A 16,461-nucleotide genomic window follows, 5' to 3' on the forward strand; every position below is an offset into this window, starting at 1 on the left:
CAAGATGATCACCTCAGGCCCATGAAATTACTTTTATCTCCGATCGCTCATCTGCAGTTGCCCAAACCGGTGCAGATCTGCAAACCACTTAACTTCAAACTGGTATAACTTCTTCATTGTAGCTCCAACTGACAAGTCGTAAAGATAGGCCCGTAGAGCACCTTGAGCACTACAATTCTAATCCATAAAATCCCATTGTTTATCAATTTAGATATACTCGCTTTAAGCATAAAAAACATAGGTTCTGGCCCCTTAAAGGTGCATGTGGCATACATTTAGCATTTAACATGCTTGTTATCAGGCCGTTATTACTGCTAGATAATCATATAGGCTTCAAATAAACTTTATATGCATTCGTTTCTATTTTTCCCATCATGGAAGTGGAGCTACATGACACACTTTCGCATTGGATACTAAATTTGAGTGCTAGATTTCATATTACGTTGAGTAGTGAGTGGTTTAGCACATCTGCTAGTGGTATGCTTGGACATGTATGTCTAGTTGATGGTTCAATGCATGACATAGTAGGTGCATGAGATGTCAAGCTATCATTGTCAAGTGGTGCATCATACATGCTGCAATATGTACGCCATGTGCCAAGTTTGACGTAGAGCTTGATCTCTATGAGTCAGTTATTACAAGACATATACCACGTAATATTGGATGAGCACTATTTCGAATTGCATTGTGGACATCTAGTCATAGCGAGAGGTGCTAGTGTTGGCACGACTCATGCGATACAAGTACGTCAGGTTCGAGAGACGGTACAGTCTTCGTGAGTATGCAACCATGTAGAGAGGCGAGACGTGTCTGATTTATGAATAAGTTGCATGATGCTCTAGTTTGTGAGCATGTTGAGCCAGTCATGCATCAAGGTTTTTCATCTGTGGATACGATGACGAATGATTCATTCATGGATATGCTTAGGCTAGAGGCTGATATGTATGAGTTGGAGCTAGACATTGCTCTTGACACACTGGTTCAACACAGAGAGATGCTTTTGGTACGCATGTGATATCCGATGAACATGAGGATGGATTCTAGGAATCAGAGTTCGGGTGTCAGGATGATTGCCATGAGTGGAGTTTTGAGCCAGATTTGATTCAGATGGTCAGATTGGCAGAGATTGTGAGCATTGCATCAGCATTTGGGAGTCTCATGTATGAGATGCTGATCTCGAGACCCAAGATTGCATTTGCAATAGGTGCATTTGAAGTGGGAGTAGTCAGTTGTGGAGTGGATGATATTGGCCTTGAGCATAGGGGCACTTTGTAGAGCATGGCGAGATACCTGTTGTATGTGTGCGGCTTTGGTGAGGAGTATGTGGTCGATCGCTCCATATTTTTTCTTCAATGAGAGCTGGATGCACACAGGTTTAGTGAGCTAGTGGGTGTTGGCCGAGGTCATGCATGATGATGACATTGTATGGGTTTTGTATGATTTCCTTTTCTCTCTCATGACCACATTGACCTTTACGTGGGAGGCTATTGGGGTAAAGCCCCATGTGACTGGTTAAGCCAGGTGCCCACCCACTATACTTATTCATTATGTACATAATAGAATAAGGGGGATCACATATTCATAGTGAGTTTTAGCCCTTGAAAACAAATGTCTCCTCTTCTTCTCTTCTTTTCACTTCTGCATTGTTGCACGCGCGCGCGCACACACACACACACACAAGCCTCACCTTATCATACTCTAGACAAACACTAATGAATAGCTCCCTCCACTAGACTCTCATTCTCTCTCTCAAACGCATTTAACAACTGAAAGTTATGATTGCGTATATATTCAAAGCAAGTCAATTAACATAGCAAAGAAAAACTTCTCATAGGAAGAAACAAAGTGAACCGATTTATCTCTAGGTTTCATTCTTGACACAAATCATGCTATCAAACTGATGTTACACTACTATAACCAAACTATGGACTCTACCATGTCAATGGAGAGGTAAGAAGCTCACACTCTATCTAACATATATCTTGGTGGCCTACCTATCCACACTATCCTAGCTACTCGCTACTCTCTACCCCTACTCCACTCTACAAAATCAAGGTTTTTTCGAGCTTTATCGCCACAAATGAGTGGCCCATGTATGCCATCATAGCAGAGCTAATGCACCTCTAGAGCAAGCTCCATAGATCTACCCAACTAGGGTTTAAGAGAAGGCACACCAGATCACAACTCAAGGGTAGAGGAGATCATTGCAAGGAATGAGAGCATTGTAAACAACACAAATTTGAGGGATTTGCACTAAGATAGTGATGATACGACAATTAGTTTGATATTGTCGCTACTTATGTATTAGCAACGAAGTTATAACTCACAAACACTCTCAATCGATCGAAGTACCGCCAACAGCTCCTACAACAAGCACTACCGAGTTGAATCCACAACTCGCATAACTGACGAACACACTCTGTTGAACTGGTGCTCGTTGGGTGGGTTAGGTAGAAACAAGGAGCACTCGCATGGAATTTTCAATGCCTTTTGTCTCTATTTTGAGGCCTTCTAGGCTTTGTAAGAGAATGTTCCCTTGTAAGGGTCGAGACTTGTTAGAAAACAGTACATGCTTTTTTTTAATAATCAAATATTGAGGAGGATCATCAATAATCATGAAATTGAGCATTGTCATCTTTATGCCTGCTAGTTGTTATACATCCACGCGAGTCACGACTAGTCGGCTATGGCGGCACACCTCATTGCAGCCAACAGCAGCCTTTAAAAACTGCGTGCTGCCCCCGCTTGAAGGGTTTCTTGGCTATGGCCGAGGCTCCGGACACCAGCATTGATACTTCATCTCCTCTTTCTCCTGCTTCATCGGCTCTATCTACCCCTCCCGATGCCTCTGATCGCCTCAAGAGCCCTTGGTCTCAGATTGTTCGTGGGTCCGCCAATCCTCCTCGATCAAAGCCAGCAGACCCTCCTTCTTGCAGCCCGCAGCCTGACGAGCATAGTGAAAAGCTGCCCCATCAGCAAGTCTCATCCGAGCTTAGGGTTTTGGGTAAGATTTCCTCTGTTATACCTGCGTCTTTTTTGTTACTTTTTTTCTCTCACATGTGCGCCAGCTTTTTTCTCAAGCAAGACGCTAGTTGTACAGGTAACATGGCTTTGTTGTACAGCCTTTGTTGCTCACCATGTCTGTCTTCATACTCCCTATCTTGTTTATTTCCTTAAACTTAAATTAATGGGCATTAGAATTGTCTAGATGGTATGATTATGGAAAATTCTGGGTTTGGTTCTTCAGATACAGATGCAGCAGTTGTAAACACCTCTCCCATCTCCTCATCATCAATTGACAGTAGGCAAGGTGCTGATGAGGCGCTTATCGAAGCATCTGCTACTTCACCTGATAGATTAATCAATGAATCAGGTCCTTTTGACAGCAAACCTTCACAGCAGTCTCCTGCAAAGAGTCCAAAAGTGGCATGGGGGAAGCTCCCTTCAAATCCTGTTCAAAGTTTGGAACCCGAACCTGTCATGGGCGCAGTTGCTTGGCCTGCTCTTTCTGAAGCTCGCAATCCAAAGTCTTCAGAGTCGTCCAAGGCAGCAGCAGTTCAGAAATCAGGTTCGAAGCCAATATCATCATCCAATGAGCGTCATCATCTCCAGGTTGCAATAATCTAGTCGCCAAGTTTTGCTAGTGACAATTTCTTAGGAATGAACAGGTTTCTTATTGTAGATGTTCATTTTCAGGCACCGCCTTTATTGCAAAGGGAAATTGGAGTGACAGATCAAAGCCTGGTGAATCAAGAGCTGATCAGCCAGGGAACGGTTAATGGCATTAAGCTACAGAGTTCTGCTGTTAAAGACTCGCCGTCTTCTCGCAAAATTATGCAGCCAGCAGATGCCGAGCATTCAAAATGGAGCGGTGGTAAGGATTCTAAAGTGGCAGCTGCCAGTGAGGGCAGTCCAGGGCACACAAGAGGAACAGGGTCCGGTCATACATCTAACAAGGAGAGTACGCGGAATTTTATGTGGGAGCAAGGCAGGGGAAATCATAGTTTTCCGGTGTATGGAAGAGGGCATGCAAGTGTGAGGGAACAGACTCTTCCGGGTCATCAGCAGCAGCGAGGTGGCCAGAGGAACTTGCCACAACCATATGTTCCGTTTGTCAATCCAAATCCTGGTTTTGTTTATCCAGCTGGATATCAAAGTACGCATACCTACCTTGTTTTAGTTTCACTCGACCAATGTATGTTTTGTGTTGACAACATGTGTTCCATTTGTCAACTCAAATCCTGGTTTTGTTTATCCAGCTGCATATCAAAGTACGCATACCTACCTTTTTTTAGTTACTGTTGATCATTGTACATTTTGTGCTGACAAGATGTCTCTGCGCAGATGTACCTGGTGGCATGTATTACATGCCTGCACCAACAGCAGAGCCTGTACTGGGTGCCACGTATTTTGTACCCCCTGGAGTCCAGGGAATGTTTATGCCTGGTCCAGATATCTTGACTGTGCAAGGAATGGTGGTGAAGCAGATTGAGTATTATTTCAGGTATGTGCAGTTCCAGATATGCTGAAGTTTTGCTCTTTCAAATAGTGCATTTTGAGATTCTTCATTCGCAGTGTGGAAAATCTTTGTCGAGACATTTACCTTCGATCAAAGATGGACGAGTGGGGTTTTGTTCCTGTGTCTGTTATTGCCAACTTCAACAGGGTGGGTTTGTTTGCTCTTTATTTTCCCCCCTTTAATGTAGAGAAGATGTGTGGAATGGTTTCTCATGTGGTTTATCTTGTTAGGTTCGTGCCATAACACCAAACCCATATTTTATTATAGAGGCTTTGCGATTATCAAATGTTGTAGAAGTCCAGGTAATGGGTTGTTTCTTTCACGTGTTCCCAAAGCTTATTTATTGCCAATATGACAGAGAGATAATAATAGTGAGGAGCGCAGGGTGACAAAATTCGGAAGAAAGGTGATTGGGCAAACTGGTTACTTCCAACTGGCCAATCGTCAGCTACATCATCAGGGGACAGAGATCAAGCAGTCAGGTTTTCAACATCTTCTAAGAAGGCAGAGGTAGATCATTTGAAGTCTGACAATTTAAGGCCTGTTGGAGCTGACAATCAGAGCAACGGCCATTTTCATCTAGCCTCTCAAATAAGAGAGAGAGTTGAGGCTCTTTCTGTGACAGCAGTGAATGCTCAAGGTGGTAATGGTAATCAAGATTCCCTATCACAGGAAGGGATGGTTGGTTCTTTTGGCGATGGAAGATTAGAGGACTTGCATGTAGATGGTGTTGATAGACACTTTGCACAGAGCTGTGGTGTCGAAAGGTTGATGCTCTTCCTCTTGTCATAAGTTTTCCAAATCAACGTAGAAAAGCGATAGCGCTACTGGACTTGTTGAAATTTTAGATGATTTTGCATGTGCAGGGTCCAATTTTTGAAGTCTCTGATGATTTTGTTATATGTGCAGTGGCCACTTAGTTGAATAGGGAGAGGGAAGCTTTGTATCTAAACTTTTTGACCGTCCACTATAACAATTCAGGTATGAAGAACATCGTTTCTTGATTGTTTTATGTATGCTTCTTAGTCCTAGGCTTCATTATGGCTGAGTCTGCCGTGCATCTCTAGAGTTATGAAGAAACTCCATACGCAGATCTTTGTATTGATGTATACTCGTATGTGATGTGGGTGTATGGGAGCATATAATTGTACCCACTATTGGGCACTGATAATGTTAGTGGGGATGTTGTAGTATTTAGTCAATACTATGCATGATGGAGCTGATGGTTATTTTGTCTTGTGGTTGACTACCATGAGTCTATACCTTGCACTTTCCTTTAAGGGTGAATTTGGGCTTATCCTGGATTCATCTAGGTATATTGTTTTGTGTATTTTGAAATGCATGTTTTCTACTGTTTGGAGTGCGGCATATGTTAGTATGGTTGTGCATGGTTAGAGCACCCCCCATATACCGTACAGAGGGCCATGCACAGTGGAGGGCCCTTCTCCTATGTGCTGAGAGTAGCCGGTAGTGGTTGACGAACAATCTGCACGCAACTGCCTGCAACCTGTTTGAAGGGTGCTTCGCAAATGTGGGGGGTGGTTGAAGCAGCCCCAGCGAAAAAGAGCTGCTAAATGCCGTTATCACTTTTTCATTGCTGTTTGCACCAGCTCTATGGGGCGTGGAAGCTTTGCAGCTGAAGGGCCCTCTGCATAGGGCCTATGGGAAACCCTTTCTGTGGAGTTTATTAAATGTCCATTTTTAAGCTTGGCCGTAATTAGGACCGATTTCTGCCCTTTTGACAAGCTCAACCTTATAATGTCATTTATGCTTTGACTTGAGAGAGAGCACACATGCTTTAAGTGCACGATCGTTCTTTACTTACTTCACTGGTGCATATGCCCTATCAACTCACTTTTTATCTGCATTATTATTCTACCTATTCAATCCTCCTTTTAGTGTTAGCTTTATTGTGGCTGAGTCTGGGCTATATCTCTAGAGCATTAAAAAATACAGCAAGCATACCTTTGTATTGATGTATGCATGTGTGAGCGCGCGCGCGCGTGTGTGTGTGTGTGTGTGTGTGTGTGAGAGAGAGAGAGAGAGAGAGAGAGAGAGAGAGAGAGAGAGAGAGAGAGAGAGAGAGAGAGAGAGGTGTTTACTTCGCTTAGGCTGTCCCGTGTGATTTCTGCCAGCATTCGTATACCTTTTGGAAAGCCTTCGTTACTTGTATTATCATGTATAGCCTTAGCGTTTTGATTTTTCATCGCCAGTTTTAAGCGAGTTTTCATCGCCATAGCTTCTTTGTTTTCTGGTAGGGTGTTGCCTTGGGGTGTGTGCAGAACTTCTGAAAATCAGTGTGCTCAGTTTTCAAAACATCTCCCTTCAGTGTATGATGGATTCCGCCACGTCTACCATCTGCTCTTACAAACACAGGAAACAAATGGCTGCAGTCTTTGGAAAGGGGTGAAATCCGAGCTTGCTTGCTGGAGGATTTTGAGATTCACGGAATGCCTAAGAGGGTCAGGAACCCACCACTGATGTGCTCATTCCAATTCAAGCTCTCATAGACCTAGTGCCGCAGTATGGTCTCAATGCGGTTATTTTGCTCTTTCTGGGTAAGATGTCTACTGTGCAAGACGTGGGCTAGTTGGTAGATTTCCTTCTTAAACGTCAGGTGATCAGAGCGGTCTACTTTGGCGCAAGAGGATTCTATGAAGTCTTGTTGGCAAACATTGACGCCCACAAGATGTTGCTTGAATTATCCCCAATGTTTTTTGGTACTCAGATGACACTCGGCTCTTACCAAAAGACTACCAAAGCCTCATTTGCCACAAGTGCCCAATATGGGTCGAAATAGTTGACTTTCGGTGCACCTGGCATCACTTTCTTCCTACGCTTGCTTCTCACTTGGGGAAGCTGATATGTCTTCCCAATCTTGATGCCAATCCAAATCCGTTTTGTGTGCTTCGGGACACGGATGTTCCCACCCTTGAAGGCATTACTGTCAACTTGGGGAACCCTCTTGTTGAGAAACGCCCCTTCAAGCTCAAACGGGGGAAATTTGCAAATTCATGCTTTCGTTGTGGGAAATTTGGACACATGCAATCTGAATGTAATGAACCTAATTTGTAACCTCCTCCTTCAACTGTTCCTCAACTTGCTCTTTCCAATGAGAAAGAGGTCTCTAACCCTAGGTCAACCTCTATTGGGGCCTCTACTAGGCCTGATACTCCATCTTTGGATAAAGGCAAAGTCAAATCTACTAGTTGCCCAAACACTCTGAGCAAGGAAAAGCTTGCAATTGCACATGAAATTAGGAATAAGGAAAAGAATGTGAATTTGATCTCCTTGGGTGAACCCAAGAAGACTATTAAAATATGCTCTCAACTATCTTCCCGTGATTATGTACCTCTTGCTGTGAAATTTGTGCAAAAACCTCTTCCTTGTAATGATAATTGCACACTTGCGGACGCATGGAACAAGGTGGTACATTCTTATAGAGATGCTGTGATTCATGGGGCTTCTTCATCACCTGCAGGCTTTACTTCCTTTGATGCGGGCATGCAGGATGCTGTAGTCGAGCCACGGTCTGTTGATGCTGATGTGCCCATGGGCATGTCATCTTATTCCCTTCCTTCCTTTGCCTTTGTACATATTTCTCAAATGCATAGTTGTGTTAAATGCATTTCATACAATATGTGTGGTTTATATAACCCTGATAAGTGGAGACTAACCTGGCATTATGTCCATACATGTAAGGTAAACATTGTTATTTTGCAAGAGCACGATCAACATGAATTTACTGGACAATGCTTGTATTTTGCGGGCTACTTGATAGGCACCACGTGCCAACGGAAAGCAATAGATTGAACAGGCTTTTAAGCACTTTAAACAATTGTAACTGAAAGAGATGCACGACACACAAGATTGGGAGTGGCAGAGTTCTATCCCAAGAGAGCACTGGTGCCAAACCTCGGCGCCCCTTTCGGTATTTCTTTATATTGCTTGAACTCTTTATATTGCTTGAACTCAGTACATTGGTGATGTCACCTATTTGCACCTTCACCCGCAAGAGAGTGCTAGATAATGAGCCCTTGCCACATATTTAAAGGCCGGCTCTGATACCACTGTAACAAACTTGGACACTCCAAGTCAAGAATCAACCGCGACAGCACCAAATAACCACTTCAAAACAAGTCACAGATCACAATAGATGTACACTGGCCCGGCGGAGTTCCATGCCTAGAGATATTGGCCCCAAAGATTGGCGCCCCTTTCGGTATTTCTTTTTGTATTAATCAATCATCAAAGTACAAGAGAGCGGCGGTGGGCGAACATCTTGTCACAGTTCCACTTCTAGATTGTCCATGTGCAGGGACAGAAGAATGTGGTGGTAGATGCTTTGTCTCGGAAACCGTTGGTTCTGGCTGTTTCCGCGATACATCATAGGAGCTTCGAGGATATGGTCAATCAGTATGCCACAGATACAGATTTTGCAGATATTTTTACACGGATACGGGATGGGGAGACAGTAGCTGGATACTCCCTTCGGGAAGGCTACTTGATGAAAAAGACTATGTTGTGCATTACACAGCCGTTGAGGGATAAGGTTTGACTGAATGTCACTGTCCACCTTTTACGGGTCACCGCGGCATTGCTACCACCATGAATGGGGTAGAGAGATACTTCTTTGGGCCGAGACTCAAAAAGGATGTGGAAGAGTTTGTGTGCAGTTGCTTGGTATGCGAGAAGGTCATGTTTGACAGGCATAAGGCACAGGGATTGTTACAACCTTTGTCCATACCCACCCACTCCTGGGAAAGTATTGCAATGGATTTTTTTTTTGATCTCCCAAGAACACAGAATGATCACGATGATTTTTCGATTACATGGCGCGTCTGAGACGATTGTCTCCGACAGAGACCCCAGATTTATGACTTTGTTTTGGAAGGCAATTTGGGAGAACATTCGCACGCAGTTGCAGTTCTCGTCATCGTTCCACTTGCAGATTGACGGGCAATTTGAGATTGCCAATTCAGTGATTTTAGATTTATTGAAGTCTTGTATCTCGGATCAAAAGACTCAATGGGAAAAGAACTTACCTTTGGTGGAATTTGCCTACAATAACACGATACACTCTTCGACGGGGAAGAAGCCATGTGAGATTGTTGAAAGTGCTGCGAAGGTTCCATCCTTCCTGAGCACGAAAGATTAGATATTTGAAGCGATGAATATTTGCGAGATTTGGATACGGCTTTTGCCAAGGTTCGCGGGACTTTGCAGGAGTCTCAAGAACGACAGAAAAAGGCAGCCGATCGCCATCGTCGCGACTTGAAATTGAAGGAGGATGATTGGGTGCTCTTACGTTTTGAGAAGGCACACCTACGAAAGAAAAAGGGAAAGGAGAGGCTTTTTCCAAAGCTTAGTATGCGATACTACGGACCTTCCCAGATCACTGACAAGATAAATGATGTCTCCTTCCGATTGAAACTGCCAGATACTTGGAGGATTCACAATGCATTGCATGTGAGTCTCTTGAAACCTGTGAAGGGTGATGTGCCTGATAATGGGGAGCCTGATGAGCAATCCGAAGTGGAAGAAAACGAGGAGATCCTTCTTCATGAACAGATTTTGGCACATAAGGATACGAAGAAAGGTAAAGTCCGAAGGCGGTTCTTGGTCAAGTTCAAGAACTTTCCTGCATTTAATGCGAAGTGGATGGAGGAGGAGGACCTAGTATATACTCCTCGGATTGTGAAACTTTACCTCGATGTTTTGGTTTAGCATAGTCTACTCCAAACGGAACCCAGAATTCAGCTTGGCCGGAGATCTGGTGCAGTGCGATGCACAAGAGGGGAGTCACTCCGCTCCCTTGTCAACAGATGCCTCGATTTTGATACTAAAATCACTGATGTCTCTTTGAGCTTCAGGGATACTGAGAGTTGACAGTATTCTGTTGGATGACTTTATGAAATAGAATTCTTGATAATGATACTGATTTGTTCTTGACTTCTTTTGAGTGCAGGAACTTATATGACTGCAACATTTTGGTCTGATTGATCTCGAATAGACATGGTTGCAATAGGGGTTAGTCAATCGGACATCGAGGACGTCCCGATTGGACCTAGATGTGATTGCTAGCTACATTGTCGATAAATCATGGTCTAAGATCCGAATGAATGTTGAATGTCATGTGATGTCCTGTGATGTCTGGTGATGTCCTGTGATGTCGTGTGATGTGACTGTCGATTTTGTACATGTGCTAGATGTGTGTTCCTAGTACGTAGGTACTAACAGTCGGTGTCTGCTAAGACGGTTTATGGCTTTTGTCGGTTTTGCAGGCGTAATCACGGTCGATTACAATGCTTTCAAGAGGGGGGTATGTCACAAAGTGATGACGTGGCTACGGACAGCAGAAACCCTAAAATTCCTGCAAACCCTAATTTTTGCCAAAAACCCTAATTTTTGAAAATCGCAGAGGCTTTAAAATATATATATATATTTTGAAAATGATGAGCGACGCAAATTTTGCTTTTTCTCTACAATATGAGAAAGAGAGAGAATGCTTTTGCTTTCAAGTTTTGACTCTCTGTGGGAGAGAGAGAGCAATTGCTTTTGATTGAAGCTTTTGGGGCTCTGCTTTTGGGCATCCCTTGTAACCTTTAAATTAGTGGTGAGGGCCTCACTTCTCAGAGCATCTAGACGCAGAGTCTGAGAGTGAAACCCTAGCCACTCTCTTGTACTTTGATTTGATTAATATAAAAAGAAATACCGAAAGGAGCGCCAGTCTTTGGGGCCAATATCTCTAGGCATGGAACTCCGCCGGGCCAGTGTACATCTATTGTGATCTGTGACTTGTTTTGAAGTGGTTATTTGGTGCTGTCGTGGTTGATTCTTGACTTGGAGTGTCCAAGTCTGTTACAGGCCGTGGGCCTATCCAAAAGAAGTACATGAAGAGAATCAAGTTCTAGAAGCATCTGGTGTCTTAAAGCTAGTGCTAGAACAACGAGCACAAATTATGAAAAAGCTGTAAAGTCTGTCTGGATACTTGGGCCCCATCGGATAGGGTCCCATAAATCATGATAACTTTATATTTGGGACTCTTTAATTGCTTGGCTTAGTCGGCGAGGAAGTGTAAGTTGGTAAGAATGTTTGCTTCTTCTATTGCTTCTAGAGTTTAGGCCCCTCAACAAGGATCTGCAAGTTGGTTCAGATCTTCAGTGGCTTGACACGTCCCCAGTTTGTGATGGCATATGCTGGTCTAATGGGCTTTTCAGGTGTTTTGATGATGGTTAGGCATGAGTTGTAGCCAATTTTATCGTATAATAATCCAACACGTCGTTGGATGGTGGTTCAACGTACAATCGATGGCTTGATTAATGAATTTGGTGGGGTCTATGCGCCTACGGCCTTGGTGCAATGGGCTGCTTTATGGCGGGCGATGTCTTCCTATCCATGGCTCTCCAATGCTTTGCTTTGTGGTGTTTTAAACAATGCGCCCGCCTTATCTGATGACATTCACACGTGTTGGGTGTGGAATTGTAGGCTTGGATAGATCTTATTGCATGCACAAGGATGTTGGATTTGTGGAGTCTTTTGCATCTGAATGTTTTTGTGTATACTTTTCAACGTAATGCTCACTTCTTGTATCGTGCACGATTAGATCGGTGGTATGTCCTCAACATGCAACAATATAATGAGTTTGTATGGGAGATGAGCATAGACAACACCTTGGTGTTGTCTGATCATGCCCCTGTTTTGATGACCTTGCACTTTGGGCGTTTGCATTGTGATCAACCTCTCTAGGAAGCGTCTGCTACATTGCAATAATGTTTATCTTTCGCATGAGGTATTTTGTGAGATTATTTATGATGTTATTTCCCCCACTGGTTGCTCAAATGTATCTTGATCTTGATATTGCTTGGTATCGTTTCATCATGTGTGTGCAATGTGTGATTGAGGGTTATGGCAAGCACTACATGCTTGAGTTCCGTGGGGATGTTGAGGATGCCAAGCATGTTTATTAAGAGCTCCAACTTTTGGTTGATACGCGTCTATTAACCGAATGTGAATTGACAGCGCTTTGTGAGGCTTGAGTATGTCTACAACATAATGATATATAACTGGTAGACATGCGCTCAACATTGAGCATTTGTGCGTAAGGGATGTGCCTCAAACAGTTTTTTAAGCACCTACACCACTCAAGGGCCTCTCAAACCATCAAGAGAGTTATGCTTCGATGAGACTCTTGGACAACCTCAAAACGTGAGCTTGCTGAAGCCATGGCTTCACACGTTGGGAATGGTTTTGTTGCTCCGCCTCTAGCTTCTGTTGAAACTCTTCGTACACACCAACTTTTGTTATCTATGGTGCATCCAATTCTCTCGCTTCAAGATGCACAAGCAATGGAGATGGATTTTCTTGAAAGTGAATTGCACTAAGCATTACTTGGTCTCGGCCAATGGCTCTTCCTTGGTTGGGATGGGCTTATTGTGGAATTTTTTATTTCCTTTTGGGAGTCCTTAAAAGAGCCTTGATGAAAGTTGCATGGACTAAGAAGAATTTACCATTGTCTTGGAAAGAAGGCTTGCTGAAAATATTACCCAAACAGGTGCTTTGTGAGTAGTTTTCTCATTGGAGGCCAATCACTCTTATGCTGGTCGTATACAAAATATTGGCTAAGATGATTGTACATCGCATCGAGGAGTCTCTTCTTGCGAGCGCCGGGTATCCATTCGGCTCAGTATGGCTTAATCCCTTGTCACTAAATCATGGATAATTTGGCTAATGTCTTAATTGGAATGGAGTATGCTAAATGTGCCCAGCAAGATGTACTCGTGATGTTGGTTGATATTGAGAAGGCCTTTGATACAGTATAGTGGGATTTCATTATTGACACAATGTGGGCCCTTGGATTTGGTTCTAAGTTAGCTAATGTTGTATATTTCCTGTATGCCCATAGTACGTCCTTTGGCCTTTTGATGGTGAGCTAACTGACCCTTGGCCACTCAGATGCTCTGTCAGGCAAGGTTGTCCCCTTGGTGCCTTGTATGCCATTGCCACTCACCCCTTGTTGTATTTGGATCACTTGACTTCACTTGGTCGTCTTCAGCCTTCACGGGTTGTAATTACCCTTGGGAGATGACCTTATTGGGCAGGCTTATGTTGACGACTCGTTGTTCATACCTCGTAATAACTAGGATGACATGCGAGAGATTATGAAGGCTTTGGATACGTTTGGGCTTGCGGCAAGCCTTAAGGTCACTTTCCAAAATCCGAACTCCTTTCTTAATGTACATGGCTGCCATCATCTTTTATGGCCCGGAGATATTCTTGATCCGCTTGTGATTGCCGGACATTTGGGGTATCCTATTGGCTGGAAGGTAACCAATGCTTAGCAAGTGGATTGGGTTATGCAACGCCCGAATGTCAAACTGCAATACTGGAAATTGTCCACATGGCCATTACATGTTCGGCTCTGTATTATCCAGAGCATTATGATGGCATATGCTCAATTCCACTTGCCATTGTTGGCATTGTTGCATTGGCCTAGTCCTCGCCTCACATCGCTTTTGTTTAAAGGGAAATCTGGCTTTCAGTTTATGGCAGACATGCAAATATTGGTGAAAGTTTTGTCGATCTACTGAAATTATGTTATTCTTTCCATCTTCAGTCATCAACTATCTTTTTAATGTAGTAATTTTCCTACTTGATGATGCTTTTGGAGCTGGGCTTCAATATGGCGAACATCGTCAATCCCGAGAGTGTAGAGCATTTACGAAACTCAGTATGCAGACCTTATTGATGTATGTCAATGTGTGGGATCAGTTAACAGACCCTTTTATGGATGCATGCCAATATGTGTGTGCACGCATTGCCCTTTTTTTTAAATTTGGGGGGGTGGGGGACTTCAATACGCATTTATAGCGAATTATTGGGCCACTCGTGATTTAGTAGAGATGCATTATTCCAGTCAATACTATGCATGATGGAGCGAATCATTGGACCACTGGCGAATTTAGTAGAGATGTATTATTCAGTCAATGCTATGCATGAGGGAGCTGATGGTCATATATCCTTGCGGATGACTATTGAAAGTCTATAGGGGCACTTTCCTTTAAAGATGAATCTGGGCTGTCCTGGATTTCATGTATATTTTATCCTACCCATATGGGTTGAGAATCCATTTACTTTCCATGCTGATTTTAGATTTGTGTGTGCACTACGTGCCATCTAGGAGAGGTTCAAGGGCTTATAGCTACACAAGGTGACTGATATGCCTTTTTTTTGGTTGGAGGGGGGCATTCACATGATTAAGTTTGTAGTTGATCAAGTAAACTTCTCCAACTTTTTCTTTTTGCCTAAGCCTTTTCGCATTTCCAAGTAAATAATGGTTTATTTTTATCTTTTAAAATTTGGTTTGTCTAGAAACAAATAAGATGATTTAGTTTTTCTTCCTTGTCTGTTTTCTTGTGTACCTTGCCTTTGTGTTTTTGGGAGTGTTGTAGCCTCTCTTATAATTCTAAGTTGAACTTCTGTAACGCTATCTTGTGCCCTTCAGTATCTTTCTTGCAATCCTGTTGATTTTATGCAGATGTATCTGGAAAACAAAAGAAACTTCAATGACTTGTTGGCAGAGGCTTGTATCTTGGTCTTTGTGATCCATGACACATATGCTTCATTCGAGGCACTTGAATAATGAGGTGGGTTGGAGTACTGGACACGATAGGCTCAACAGCGGCATAATCTATCAAAAAATCCTGAACAGTGAATGGGAAATCAATGCAAAGACATTATTTTGTCAGCTGTTCGTCATGAAAGCCAGATTGGCTTCAAAGTGAATTTTGCTCTTCAAATCAATGGTGAATTTTAAACCATATATTTTCCTTGGGGCACCGATTGTTGTTTATTCAGTGTGATTGGGTTATGTGAGTTGTTCGAATTGATGGTTGACAATCAGTTGTATAGATTTTTTTGTCTATCTTTGACATTTTGTATAGATTCACTTGTTATATGAATAAACGAGAAGCCTCAAGACGACTCAGTCGTTTCTGGTCTGCTGAATCTTGTGTATTAGTCTGTGGTATGAAACAGGTTAATTCGAGCTTTTAACTTTCATGAGTTCTCATTGTTATAATTGATTACTTGTTGTTTACTTGGATTAATTATTATTGTCTTATTTCTTCTCAGTATTTCCTGTTGCTGAACAGGAAAGTCAGATGACAAAATTAGGGAGAAAATAGAGCGACTCTAAAGTTTCTTGGCGATGTGATAACTGATTTCTTTTGTTTCATTTATGCTTTAATTTGGGCCTCGCTTTACACACAAACACTCACAGATATACGTATATGGACATGTATGGATATGTGCATATGTGTGTACATGTATGTATATATGTATGTATATGTATATGCGTATATAGTATGTATGCACTGTCTGTGTACTCATACATACATATATGTATATCTGCTATGCGTTCTATGTGTCTACTGGTACGTCAGCTATGTTTTGGGTTGCTAGATTTGGTACCATGGGCTGTATTGGTCCTGCTGCTTTTTGATAGTGTGAGGTATTTGATGTGAGAATCTGTATGGGGAAGGGAACGACTCTGCATGTGTGCAAATGACTCGGCAATCTGATTGGTTGTGTGAGGCGTCTGCGAGTGGGCAGAGCAGGGTGGGGTAACCCCCTTACCCATCACAAGCACGCAGCTGACAGGCAGATTTTCAGGCAAAATCTGCCGCATGCGAAATTTTCTCCTGGTGTCGATCGCAGTTGCTGTTAGGTAAGGTCAATATTTTGAGTGTGAATGTTGTCCACCTGCGTGTGGGAGTGATGCTCCCCAACTAGTGGAATTTTTGCCTGTCCAGCCGCCCGTGTGTGGCATGGGCCTTAATGTGCGTACACTCCTATGCATTGTGCAAGTGTGAAGTATCTTTCTGTTCTATAATGATAATTTTCTAGATGCATCATCGTTTACCTGTCGGCACCTGGTAATG

The 16,461-nt window shown here is 42.9% G+C and overlaps 1 protein-coding gene across 1 annotated transcript; it reads left to right on the top strand.

The window, feature by feature from the left end:
* The first annotated feature begins 2,643 nt into the window (after positions 1-2,643).
* Positions 2,644-15,520, top strand: LOC147431102 (uncharacterized). Its single transcript, XM_086493747.1, has 9 exons — positions 2,644-3,004; positions 3,248-3,612; positions 3,697-4,156; positions 4,345-4,504; positions 4,576-4,666; positions 4,750-4,821; positions 4,904-5,286; positions 5,429-5,500; positions 15,057-15,520. Exons 1-8 carry the CDS (start codon positions 2,764-2,766, stop codon positions 5,445-5,447), a joined length of 1,791 nt encoding a protein of 596 aa, XP_086349873.1. The 5' UTR covers positions 2,644-2,763; the 3' UTR covers positions 5,448-5,500; positions 15,057-15,520.
* Positions 15,521-16,461: the final 941 nt, after the last annotated feature.

This window comes from Adiantum capillus-veneris, chromosome 21 (assembly GCF_014529385.1).
Source record: "Adiantum capillus-veneris isolate H3 chromosome 21, ASM1452938v2, whole genome shotgun sequence".
NCBI classification, from domain to species: Eukaryota; Viridiplantae; Streptophyta; class Polypodiopsida; order Polypodiales; family Pteridaceae; genus Adiantum; species Adiantum capillus-veneris.

Coding starts and splice junctions, on each gene's coding strand:
- LOC147431102 (XM_086493747.1), top strand. CDS start 2,764: ATGGCCGAGGCTCCGGACACCAGCATTGATACTTCATCTCCTCTTTCT. Junction 3,613..3,696: donor ATGAGCGTCATCATCTCCAG/GTTGCAATAATC, acceptor GTTCATTTTCAG/GCACCGCCTTTATTGCAAAG. Junction 4,505..4,575: donor CAGATTGAGTATTATTTCAG/GTATGTGCAGTT, acceptor CTTCATTCGCAG/TGTGGAAAATCTTTGTCGAG.